The following is a 13,422-nucleotide window of genomic DNA, read 5'->3' as shown; positions in this document are numbered from 1 at the left end:
GCAGTCATTGAAAATAGAAAGGAATTTTTCAGATCTAGTGGCAGAGTCTTGTCCTAAACCACAGTACCCTTTATAAGCATACTTGGTTTCATCACCATGACAGTTAGCACTGTGAATGAGTCTTCACAATATCAGGAGCATCTTGGATTGATTTGTTTCTTTGTAGGCATTTTCTGCTGTGGTATCCATCAGATGGCCATGTGCATAAGACTCATTCCAGCCACGTGCTGTTCCACTTACCCACTCAGGGCCATTAGCCTTCTTGCCATGGCATTCCAACCTTGTTGGGTTGAATGTTCCCGGCAAGTTGAGTAAGAGATGACATCACCAGACCTTTCCCAGTATTCTACTCTGGACAAGAACATGCCTCCACGAATCAGGAGTGAACTTAAATTTTAGCTTTGAAAATACTGATTTTAGCATCATATTCTAGGACTTGTGGGCACCATTTTAGTTCTTTCTCCTCCTTCAAGCATCTCTGTTATCCACCACAGAGTTGGCTCTTGAGTTCTGAAAAGAGTCATCTCCATTTTATGTCTTCATTCAGTAATGCATTCCAGATGAATATAGCAATACAGCTCAAGCTTAATTTTTCTTAAGAATCATTGGACTGACGCTGGCATCTGAAGGTCACTTAGGAGCCCATGCTGTGTCAGTTACATTTCACTCTGAGTCCACATCTGGTTGTGAATGGAACGCACTTGGCTTTGTGTTGTTATCCTGATGAAAGGACTCCCTGTGCCAACCTTGGCCTAAAACGTTTGCTTTAATATAAGGGGAGTGACAGTCATGAGGTCTGATTAGGGCAGGCCGGCCGGCGGCTGGGTGAGGTCGCACAGCATGTCAACCATGGTGAAGTGACCACAGTTGGGAGACTGTCCCTCAGCCTCCTGGTCTATATTCATCTTCATCCATGTGCAGGGGTAGATGCACTAGCTTGTTCTTTAGTGCAGACTCACGAGGAGCTGACGTATAAACCAGAAAGCTAGTGAATTCACCCAAGAGGAGAGAATTTTCCTTTCTCATGATAAAAATGTGTATCATATTGTTCATTGTTACCTCCACATCACTTGTCTCCTCCAGGCACTACATATTTGCTTATGCCACTTTCCCTTTGGCTAAGATTACAGCTTGGTCGCCTTGATAATGGTTTTGGGTGTTTCAGCCCTCAGTTACCTCCCGCAGATGGATAATCTGTTTTTCATTTGTTCAGCTCTTACAAAGCACCCTTATTTTCCTCATTCGTAAGGTGGGCACTTCTCTTTTGTTCACTGGACATTGCCTGCGATGTGCATTTAATAAGTGGAATTTGGGGGCTCAGTACCTCAAGGTCTTGCCAATAGCAAGTTGCAGAGCCAGCATTTGTCCCTTGATGTCATGTAGTGTTTCTTTGTTCAGAATGTCTCTGATAATTAAGCATTGTTTACCACTGACTGGGCTATTGTGTCAAATATAAAAGTCACTCATATTCCATTTCATTATAGGCCATTACAAGGTATTGAATCTAGTTCTCTGTGCTCTACAGTGGGACCTTGCTGTTTCTCTATCTTATATATAGTAAACTAATTAAGGGGGCAGAAATGTCTCTCAGGCTGTAGAATACTGGCTTCCAAGGCCTTTCATGCCCTCTCCGTGGCCCGTGTCTCCTGCTTCACTTGGCCACGGCCACTGCCCCTCTCGCTGTTCTCTAACCACAGTGGCCCTCTGATTTCCTTAAACAGGCCAAGTTCTTTCCTCCTCCTGTGACTTTGAAGTCACTGTGCATTCCCTCTGTTTGAGATGCTTTTCCAGCCCACACTTAATAGCTAGCTCCTTTTCTTTGCTCTATTTCGGCTTAACACCTCAGAGCGGCCTTCCCAGATCGTCCTCCCCCGTGTAAGTCACGCTGAGTTAATTCTCTTATTTTCGACACAGCACTCGATATTTTATTTGTTCATCTACTTCTGTTCTCACTTACATCCACCACCAGAATATAAGCCCCGAGGATGGAGATTGCTCACTGATGTGTCCCTGCCGCCTTGTTACTGTGCCTGGCACCTGGGTGATGATCATCAAGTGTCTGTTGAATGAATCAACAGAAGTAGTACTAAAGGGGGCTAGACCTGTTAGAAAGGGATTGTGATTGTTGACATAATGAATAATGAAGGCCAGAACGAAGCTGTGTCTGTGGAAATGCAGAACAGATCACCTGTAAGGGATAGCTAGAGAGACAGTTGCTCCAGTTAGCCATGTCAGAGTCGAGCAGTGATGGAGAAGTTTTATATGTACTTTGGGTTTCTGGCTTCAACAAGAATGTGTATAATGGTGACAAAAACAGTAAGTGGAAATACAGGAGGAAAAGCATGGGTAGAAGCAGAGAGGTCAATTCTCTTTTGGATGACTTGAGTCTGGGATGATCAGAGACCTTTAAGCTAAAGTGTTCAATGAGCATCTGAAAATTCTAGCCTGATGCTAAGCACATAGAGCTAGGTTAGCGATATAACATACCCAAAAGGTAGCCACCAGTATCTGTTTCTCTCTACCCAAGATGGTGTGGAACATCTCGCAGGAGAAAGCAAATCCTAGTACTGACTGGTGTTTGAAGCACCTTGTGACCAAAGGCAAGAGCTTGGTTGTGGAGGAAGAGTGGTTTCAGGAGACTGACCATAATACCCACAGCACTTGTGTTTGGTCCAGGGGAGATTCTGAATAAGTGATTTACTTCTTGCCGGTTTTCCATCTGCTGAACTGGATGACTTACATTTAAAAGCATTTGGCATCCTTGGACACAGTGACTGCCTCCATGATTGCAAATTAGTGTTTTCATTCCATGTTAGTGATTTCCTCTTATTCTTTTCCCAAGGGAGATGGAAAATTGCTGTTGACTATTCTTGATATAAACCTCCGTATGCATTGCAACAGACTAGGTGCCAGAAACCTCCTGGCATCCATTTGGAATTTCCCGTAGGCTCAGAATCTGTATTTATAATATTTAATCTAACATCAAAATAAAACATTTTTCAGTTTAGCTCCTACTAGTCCAGAATCTCAGTTTTGGAGTTCAGCTGCATCAGAGATGACCTTTCCGTTTAGGAGTCTAAAATCAAAATGTGAGAGGATCTCAGTTAGTTATATACCCAGAGTCTAATACACACATCTGAGAATGCCTATTGGATTTTGCTCCTTTTTGCCTAATAATTTCTAGAAATCTCTGTCAGGGCACAGTGAATTTCACCAGGCATCTGAAATTCACCGTGAATTGTCTAGGACTTTCTCAAGAAACATTTCTAATCCTAGCCTGGAAGACCTATATTCCAAGGCCAAAATTTGTATTGTGCACCCCAGCCAGGAAAAAGCTTTAGAACATGCCTCTCGATAAAAACACGTACATCGTGTAAACGTGTGACAGAACTAACAGGCACATTATAAAACGTAGGTGAAGATATGTGTTAAAGCGAGATTGATATTTCTAAATGTCTGGCTGATTCTGATGGCTTTGGGTGCTCAGTAGTTACTATCTTGAGGCTCAATATATAAATAGAGTGAGGCTCATTATTAAAAATAGTGGGCTTCAACCCGTTTCAAACAGTCTCTCGGTAAGTTCTGTTATGGTTTATGCAGGACGACATCCTGGCCAATGTGACTCAGCTGGCCTTGCATTTAACTCATACCGTGGCCGGTGGAGAACTTGTACTCGCAATCAGAGCGTCTGCTCTGCCGTTTCTCTTACTGTGGGTGGAGTATCTTCAGTCTGGGGTTTCTCTGTAGGAATCCTTTGAAGCCAGCTTGTTTACTTTGTCAGGTTTAGTTTAGTTAAAACCAGATTTCAGAATCAGAAAACTTTATTTAATTGCCCCCCTCCCACCAAATCACACTGTGGTGAAAGTCAGAGAACAAGTGAGGATGCCAAGTGTGAAGGAGTTACTCCCCAGAGGTGACAGGTGACCATGACCCGCTGACATACTGGATGAAGGCTCCAGGGTCAATCAGCTTACGAAACACTGGCAGCACTCAGTTTTTAAAGAAGTCTTTGGATGAATATAAACAGTCACTCCGATACTCCTGTATTTCCTTTTCCTCCATCCTCTTCCTCCCACCGAGTCTAAAACACCTGAGCAGCAGGGTTCCCACCCACCTCTCTCTGAACCACGGTGCATTCCTTCACCCTCAGAGCTGAGTCCAGAAAGCAGAGGGTGGCATTTCTTTGTACTTTACCTTCAGGCAACTGGCCGAGACCATCCAATCTGCCTGGAATGTAATTTTGGCTTAAAAGAACCAGAACTAATGGAAGAACAGAAGCAGCTTAACCCAAACTGTTTCTCATTCCACCGCCCTACAGAGAATAGAGGGGATGGAGGGGGTGTTGTGTGAATTCTATGCCTGTGCCCTTCTTTGAGGTTTGAACCATGGACAGTTTTAATTGCACCTATAAAATGGCACCCACGGGCCCCTTCCAGCATCGTACGTGCCCCGACCTAGGCAAGAATTGGGATTCTTTGCTTTATAAGTTTGAGTGATTTTAAGATTTTTTGAATAGATTGGATAAGTGTCCCTTTTGGGATTGTCGTTTCTTTCACCTGCTAGCCAGCTCCTGTGTACTGTGTGTGTCGTTTACACTAGCCTCCTGTTTCCATCAAAGCTCACATCAAGGTCTGTACCTGCTAATGTGACCTGCTGGCAACCATCTGGCAATGTAGATAAGATCATCAAATATATTCCTTTGATAGTTCCTCTTTGTCTGTCTGGAGACAACTTTTGTTTGTGTTTCTTCATTCTTTGTGCCTTTGCTTCCCTTTTTAGTCAGTCTGGCTCGCAGTATAAAATGGCAATTATTAATATCTTTTCCAAAAAAATCAAACTTTATATTACTATAGATTTTCTTTTCTTTTTACATTTCTATTTTCTTTTCTTTTTACCTTTTCTATTTCTAAGATAACGCCTTTTCAAGTTCCAGGTTTCTTTTTTCTTTTTCTTTTCTTTTTTTTTTTTAGATTCTCTTTTGCTATAATTGGAACCGCGGTACTGATTATTGTCAGTAACTGTGAATAGTTCACAAAGATCAAAGTTTGATCACTTTATGACCTATATTAAGATAGCATATTAGAACTGAGTTAAGTATTAGCAATAATTAAGTAATGGTGAGGTTATGGAGGTAGCATTTTTGTAGCATGGGCTGTATATGGTTCCCGCTGGGAGACTGCTGATTGGAAAGCATAGGGTGCCATTCAGAGGTGAAGGTTTCTGTATGGACCGTTGTGGGTAGTTGGTTCACTCTTTTTTTTTTTTTTAAGGTGGTGAGAGTTTTAGGTGGAGCAATTATTTATAGCCTAACGCTTAGAAAGGATAAAAGAAGTACAATTGTAGTCCAGTAAATCTGGTTGTAGAACTGAGCTTCAGAAATCATGCTGTGTGACTTTGTGCCTTAGTTTCATTACCTGTGAAACTCGGGACAGCAGTAGCACGCACCCACCTCAGATAATTAAACAGAAAACACTTAGGACAGTGTCTGGCCCACAGGAACCTCCTAGTAAATGCTAATTGCTCATTTATTAAGTATTTATCTCCAGTCAGGTCTGCCTAGTTTCCCCACTCTCTGGTGGAAGGCACAGAGATTCCTTTAAGCTGCTTAATAACTGCTGCCCTCAGCATTTCATCTGGATACGTGCACGGAGGGAGGCTGGGCTCATATCTGTGTCTGCACAGATGTGTCTGATGCCCACTGGAGGAGGAGCATGGTGGTCAGGGGGAAGGAGTGAGGCATGTGGAGGAAGGGTTGTAGGAGAGCTATGACCGTTGTGCAGACTTGGTTACAGAGCTCTCTGGGGGGGCAGGCTCTGTGCAGCTCCTGTCCTGGCCTCTGCGTGGTTCTCTACCCACCACTCTCCTCTCTGCCCAGCCCCTTTCTTTTCATCTCTTGCCCAGTTTGATCACAAGCTTGGTCTTCATTCTTGGTGCTGGTTTGTTCTCATTGTTGGACGGTGAGATTGTAGGGGAATATTCCTGCTCTGCCTTTACTCAGCTCAGAGTCTAGCATCTTCTCCTTTCATGACCCCAAGTTCTTGCCTTTTTCTTGAGAGAGCTCAGAGAAATTGGTTTGTGGGAGTTTTGTGGGTAGATTATCTGAGAGTTTAAAAAAAACCCTACTATATATATAAATAGATTTTAAAAAATTTCTTCTGTATAGCACAAGGAACTATATTCAATATCTTGTAATAACTTTTAATGAAAAAGAATATGAAAGTGAATATAGGTATGTATGATCGTGTCCGGGACGTTGTGCTGTACACCAGCCATTGACACATTCTAACTGACTATACTTCAATAATAAAAACCAAAACAAAACAAAACAAAAACCCCAAGGCTTTCCATGTGACTTTCCCCATTCTATTCTCTTTACTTTACCAATTGAATATTAAGCCCTAAAAATATCAGTAATTTGGGCAAAGCTACTAAGTTTTATGTCTATTTGGAAGCTAACACTGTTAGCAAAATCATTTCTATTACTAAGGAAATCATTTATTCATCTTTGCTTTCGTGGGCTGAGAATAAATCTAGTCCATTTGCAAATGATTTTTTTTTATTAAAGTATAGTTGATTGCCAATGTTGTGTTAGTTTCTGGTGTAAACTACTATATGCAGATGATTTTTCAACACCCACTTGTGCAAAGTATCAAGTCACTACTAAAGGAAATACAAAGAAGCATGCAATGGGCTACATAGAGGCAATTTTTAAAACCAACATCAATCAAAACCTGGTAAACCAGCCCAGCCCTATCTGTCGGTGACATCTTCCACACCTTGCTTGGCCAGACTGACTTTGGCTGATCTAACAGACTGCCTTTCCTGCCTCAGTCTGCCTCGTGTTTCTTGCCCAGAGGTCCACAAGAACAGCTCCCTTAAGAGAGTGCTTGTTTTTTTACTAATTAGAAGCCCTTCAGAACAGCAAAGGCAGTCATTCTTTGTTTATTCAGACATGGTGCACTTGGGGATAGAAAAGCGTTCAGGGTTAAAAATGGCTGGAGGGCTGAGAGAATTCTTGTTTGCTCTTTCTCCTCACTCTGGTCTTATGCAAAGCCGTCTCCACACTGGAGAGGGAATTTACCTAGTGGGTAAGACCCTGACCCCGTGCCTGGGCCTGAAGCAGGCACATAGCTTTTATGTGCGCCTGTTAGTTTGAATTTGTGATACTGATCTGCTTTTTGTCCCTGCTGACGGTTATTATATCTTAATGGGCGAAACACTACGCTAATGATCCTTGTGTATATAATTCTTGGAGTACAGAGCAGGCACCAGAGGACCACATAAAAACGTTTGCCTCAATTTCCCTGCAAAAAAGGAGCCCAGAAACCAGACTTGACCAAGTAACAGATTTTTAAAGGTAAAGGAACCCAATAAAATTACCAGCTTTTCACAGCGTGTGTCTACTTCCTTTCGGCATATTGTGAGGTGTAGGTGAAATAGCCTAACTGAACTGACAGTGTGAGTGGGGATAACTAAGGAGAGAGGGAGATAAAAGTAAAAGCCACCAGCGATGATTGATACTGCAGTAGCAGTGAGCTGCTGGGGTCTCCCCTTTGTGGATTTGGCACTTCACCTCTCTGACACCGTCTGCAGGAGTGTTGGTATAATGAGCCCTATTCAGATGGGGGCAAAAGCCAGAATTACTGGGAATTACTGTATCGGGGCTTTGAGGCGGGATGGAGAATTGTGTAGGCTGGGGCTTGCTTCTTCCACTTACACAATAAAAACGGTGTTTGTGTGTGAGAGACAGAGTGTGTGTTTTTCAAGTGCAAAGTAGAGGGAGCTACCTGACCCTACGTGACTCCAAAAAATATTTTAATCGGTGATTGATTTCCTTGTGTATTGTCATCTTCAGTTAACTAAATGGGTCCATGGGATCCTTCTAAGTTTGATGGTAGGTGCCTTTGAGAATCGCTTCTCTAATGCACTGTCCCGTGTCTGGGAAGCAGAATGATCAGGTATTGATTCTGGCCCTGTTGTATAGGAACTTAAGCTGCTCGTGGTGAACAGGAGGCAGGACTATGTACGTGCAGGACGGTTCTCCTGTGAGTCATAGGACGTGGGTTCTTTATGATTCGGGCTATTGGCCAATAACCTAACCTTCCTTGGCCACCCTCTAGGGTAGGAATAATAGGAATAATTTAATTTCCTTAAGCTCCTGGGCTCAACAGACGATCTCTTCATCACGCTGCTTCCACCTCTGAATTTTATTTTACCTTTTTACTTCTAAGATCCTTCCGTGGAAGAGGGGAAGCCTCAGTGGATTACTTGGTGTTGGCCCTGAATTCATCTCTCGATCGACTTCTTCTCCCCCTTTTCACCCCCGGGTCCTGGGGGGGGGTCATCGTGCCCCTCCAGCTCATGAGCTCCTCTGCCTATTTCTGTGGTGGCCAAGCTCTTCCCCAAACCTAGACACAAAGCCTTGGGGGGGGGTGGCGCCCAGCTTTCCCAGTCCCAGGGACCCCTCAGTGATAAGCACTCTGCAGCCCTTCTCCCCTGTCCTGTCCTCTCCATCCACAGTGCTCTGGGTTTTGCTGCCTCTTCCCCACTGGACTAGGTTCTAAACCAGTCTTTCCAAGTTTTCATCTATCTTGTGTAATAGAACTGCATCTCGTTTCCTCCCCTACTCGGAACTGCTCAGCGCCTCCCTGCTGTGTTCCAGGTGCACCACAGGCCCTCTACCAAGGTGTTCCGAATTCCATCAGACCTTGCTTGAAACTGGATGTAGTGAATGCTCTCTTCAAGCCAGAATCGGGCTCCCTGCCGTCACCTGTGTGCTCCCTGAGCCTGTCAGCATCTGCTCCTTCCGCAGGGAATGTCTCGGGTCTTTCCCATTGATGCTCACTGGCACTTGTCAGTTTACAGACTGTTACTGCTTCGAATGGATTTAGCTTAATGAATGGTGATTAATAAGCGAGAGCTTCAGGTGCCTGACCAAAGCAATATAGCAGTTGAATTTTTACTCAGACCTTTTTTCCTAAGGTGATACTGCTCTTTAAATCATTTTTGAAGGTTCAGAATGAGGGGAAAGATATTTTCCTTATTCTTTCCTTTAAAACAAGAAAATTCTCTTGTTGAACTTAGTAATTTTTCAGTATGGAGTATTTAAGCAAGCAGGGTATCTGTAGTGGGTGTGTGGATGGGGGCATGATTATGCAGCTCTGCTGACTAAACCTTAATTTTTTTTTTATCAGGGATCAAAAGGGGTGATGAGCAAACAAACTTAATTCATATACCCCCCTCCATAATGTAATATTTTCATCTGTCAAAACCCTATCCTTTTTAAAAGTTTCTGTGTTTTCTCTCTCAAAACCCCCCCTTTTTTTTAAATTGAATTATAGTCAGTTACAATGTGTCAATTTCTGGTGTACAACACATACATATATATATATTTTTTCTTTCATGTTCTTTTTCATTAAAGGTTACTATAAGATATTCACTATAGTTCCCTGTGCTATACAGAAGAAATTTGTTTTTATCTATTTTTATATATAGTAATTAATATTTGCAGATCTTGAACTCCCGAATTTATCCCTTCCCACCCCATTCCCCCAATAACCATAAAATTATTTGCTATGTCTGCGAGTCTGTTTCTGTTGTGTAGGTGAGTTCATTAGTGTCTTCTCTCTTTATCAAGGAACTTTCCCCAACACCCAGCAGAAGGACTCGCTCTTTGGGATTCCTGAAACACCTACCCCATCCATAAACATTTGTTTTTTCCCTGTTATACCCCAGGTCCTCTGCTGGGTGCTGGGGTTATCATGATGTGTAGAAGGGAGCCCTGACTCCAGGACTTGCACAGTCCAGTGAGGGAGGGAAACTGTTAAGTGACTTACAAACTCGAGTTCTGAAAGTAGGCTTTTTTCACCCTGTGTGGAATACCAGTGCAGTGCTGTGGAAGAGGAAAGGAGTGGGTACTTCATGATCCAAGGGTCAAGGAGTGTCCTTTCAGAGGAAGGGGACCTTTCACCTAGGCCTTGGAATACGAGGTGTGGGAAGGGAGGTAACCATGGGATGTCCAGGAATGGAGAGTGGTGTAGCTGGCTGGAGCACAGAGTGCACAGGAAAAGTGGAAGTGGTGGAAAAGTGGAAAGATTGGAAATGTAGCTTGGGGCTAGGAATGGAATGGGCTGAAAAGTCAGGCTTCCCCGGATATTTGAAGGAAAGACATCTGAGGTATTTTAAGCATCAAAATTAAATTTTGAGAGTTGTGTTTTTAAAAAATGGGTGGTATAGTGAAGGGGGGGAGGGTGGGTGGGAAAGATGGACATGAGAAATAAAAATTAGGTTAGCTTTCTAAATGACCCCAAAGGTATCATATTTCCCTGAAGCCATTTGCTCCGTCATTTTTTGTAATCAGAATCACTTGTGCATATACCTTTTCTATTAATGATGTTTCCTGAAGGTGGGCCTTGAGCAGGGTTTTGAAGGACCGAAAGGGTTTAATAGCAATTGCTCCTACCTGAAACACTCAAGTATTCTAGGAAGTTTCATTCATAGCACAAACGACTCAGGAGTTGCAGTCTTCTTTCTCTAATCTTTCCAAATGTTAAAGGAGATAAGGCATTAATAAAGCCCTGAAACACATTCACAATGTATCTGTTTAAAATCATAATAGTCATGGTTCATAGGTACCACTTTGAGTTCATACCATGCTCTGTGGGCTGGGCCAGGCATACATCTTACCTCACTTAGTATTTTCAGTAAGTGGAGTTAGACCCGTTTTACAGATACGCTGAGGCTCAGACAGCTGAACCTGCCAGGACCGCGCTCTCTCCGTGAGCATTGTCTTGGTCTTTTTCTATACTTTGAGCTTGCTCCTTCGTCGGGTTAAAAAACCTCCCTCTGCAGTTCCCTCTCCCTGGATGCTCTTCTCCCAGACGCTCACAAAACTGACCTGCTGTTCTTGGCTTAAATGTTACCTCCTCCAAGAAGCCTTCGTCCGTCAGCCTCTCCCATGTTATTCATTTCCCTACTTTACTTTCTTCATAGTGTATCATTATCTGTGACTATTTTTACTTGTTTGTTTTCTATCCCCTAAGCTAGTGTATAAATTTCACGAGATCAAGTGCTTTGAATGTCTTAGACACTTTGAATTTATAGAATCACAGCATTTTAGAATAGTTTCTAGAACTTGGTGCACATTCAACAAATACTTATTCAAGCGGTGGGTGAGTGCATGAATGAATAAATGTCGCCAGAGAACGGCTGTTCTCTGGTCTTGTCCCCCCTAGGTGGTCTCTCTGGCACCTAGCACACTGGAGGGGAACTGGCTGACTGTATAACCCATCAAACTGTGTATCTGGGATCCTGACTGATTAACTTCTGAAAACGAAATATATACTCACTAGGAAGAGAAGCCCACAGCTCTTTTGTCATTAGTTAAGATTACTGATTATAGCTAAGCATGCAGTTCATATATACTACCTAGTGTAGAAGTGAACATTTCTGATAAATTATTTTTTATTGTGTTCCTATTGGCCGATTTTTGTAGGAGACTCTTAGAATTTACTTAAACTAGACATTGTTCCTGGCTATCTTTGTCTTTTTTTAAAGCATCAGACATTTAAAATGCCTGGTTTATCTAGTAAGTTATGAATTCATATTATCTCCATGTACAGCACAACAGTCCAGGGAGGGTAAATTCTTTCCTTCTTTCCTCAAATGACGTTTTTCTTTTGTGGTTTCAGTCTGGCCTTTTCAGAAGTGTAATTTTCCTTTGTCTTGGAAGCTGAGACGATTGACTTTGTCACTAGTATATTAACCTCTTCTTTTCTCACTACCCCACGTAGCTAGGAATAGCTTGCTGATTAACTCTGAAGTTAGAGAAGGTGGCCCTGTAAAGGAATTTTAAGTACATTTCTCGGTGTTCTGTGAAGTTACATGATCTCAGTTCAGTTAATTAACTTTGTTAAAATTGTAAAAAGGGGTTCATATGATTCTAAACTACAGAAGAAGCAAAACAGTTCGAAAGCAGCCTGCCCTTTTCCTTGGTCCCTACCTTCTCCGAAAACCGTGGTGTAATGCCAAGGAATGGAATAATGGTTGATGAGCAAAATTTTAAGGCATTCTAAATATCACTGGTTGGTTTAATAAAATTAATTAGCCTGCCATGGAGAAAATTTACTAGCGTGCTGGTTAATTTCACAATGTAAAGTTGGAGAAGGGAGGTGGGGTTGAAGGAACAAACCTTATTAGTTTTGAATAATTATTTAAAGATGTGGAGCTGCCTATTTTAAACACTTTGATTGCCAAATCCATTAAGGCTTTAAAATCTCCATGTTTGTATGCCATTATATATGGGAAGGAATCTCTCTAGATGAAATCATAGGTATATTAGTTAACAGCTAAATGACTTATTTAAGATACAGAACAAGAAGTAGAATCCAAATAAAACCATGGGAATGAGAACTTGCCTTAAGACTGGCTCATGGGAGGTTTCCATAATCTTAATTTGCCATTGATGCAATTATTGCTTTTTCTTGTCTTTTTAATCCAAACAAGATGTTTGCAGCGGCCGTGGAAAGGTGCCTGAAATCACATGCCTGAATTCATTTAATTTGCCAGCATTGTCTTTTTTCTCTCTCTCTTCCTGTAATGGGCAAGAGTCAGTTCTGGTGCATTAGGTACTAAATCTCTTCAATTACCAGCCGAGAAGAAAGATTTAAAATTGTGCTTCAGACCTACAAACCGATTTAGTTTTAAAGCACAAACACTTCTCCTGTGGAGCCTAAATTAAACTGCAGAAAGGATGCAGAGCTTGAGGAATTAAACTAGGCAGGGCCAAGGCTTAGGCCAGCAATCGGAATCATTTGGGTTTCTTTCACGGGGGCTCCTGGTGCAAAAGGAAAGGGAACGGGGGGAGGGTGTAGCTCAGTGGTGGAGTGCGTGCCTAGCATCCACAAGGTCCTGGGTTCCATCCCCAGTACCTCCATTAAAATGGAAATTAAAAATCTTTTTTTAAAAGGGAAAGGGGATGGAAACAAGCTGAAAGACAACTTGTGTGAGAGAAGGCAGTGTTCTGCTGCTGGGAAGTTAGACATGGAGTCCGTGTTAGTGCAAGAGAGTCTCATCTAATGTCTTATCCTTTTTCCTCTTTCTCTTTGGGTGCCTGGCAGCCATTTTCAGCGTGGATGACTCTGTGGTTGATCTAGAGACCCTAGCAGCCTTATATGAAAACGTGAGTATCAAACCACTACAGGGCCAGAGTTTCCAGATTTTTCCATGTTAACCAAAAAAAATTACTGTCTAAAAAATGTTTATGTGTGACTCCTTCCACCCCCAAAACATCACTGAGCCATTCATGGTGGTTGGCAGTAGGGGTTTTGACATTGCCTGGAAGAGATGAAGGCACAGAAACGCAAGCTCAAATGAGAGGAAACATGAGAAAAGCACTCGGGTCTTGACCCCCACTGTGGTATC

At 42.4% G+C, this 13,422-nt stretch overlaps 1 protein-coding gene across 19 annotated transcripts in view; it reads left to right on the top strand.

Annotated features, from left to right (window-relative positions):
• Positions 1-13,422, top strand: part of FMN1 (formin 1) — a 432,624-nt gene that overhangs the window by 232,609 nt on the left and 186,593 nt on the right. For all 19 annotated transcript variants that reach the window (XR_012073400.1, XR_012073398.1, XR_012073396.1 and 16 more), the window contains one exon: positions 13,119-13,180. Coding sequence is in view for 12 of the 19 variants with exons in the window: in XM_072962721.1 (XP_072818822.1) it covers positions 13,119-13,180 (62 nt within the window). In the remaining 7 variants the exon portion in view is untranslated. The remainder of the gene's footprint in view (positions 1-13,118; positions 13,181-13,422) is intronic.

The sequence above is a fragment of the Vicugna pacos genome, chromosome 6, assembly GCF_048564905.1.
Source record: "Vicugna pacos chromosome 6, VicPac4, whole genome shotgun sequence".
NCBI classification, from domain to species: domain Eukaryota; kingdom Metazoa; phylum Chordata; class Mammalia; order Artiodactyla; family Camelidae; genus Vicugna; species Vicugna pacos.
The sequence above is the reverse complement of the archived record's forward strand: the minus strand, read 5'-3'. Positions and strand labels throughout refer to the sequence as shown.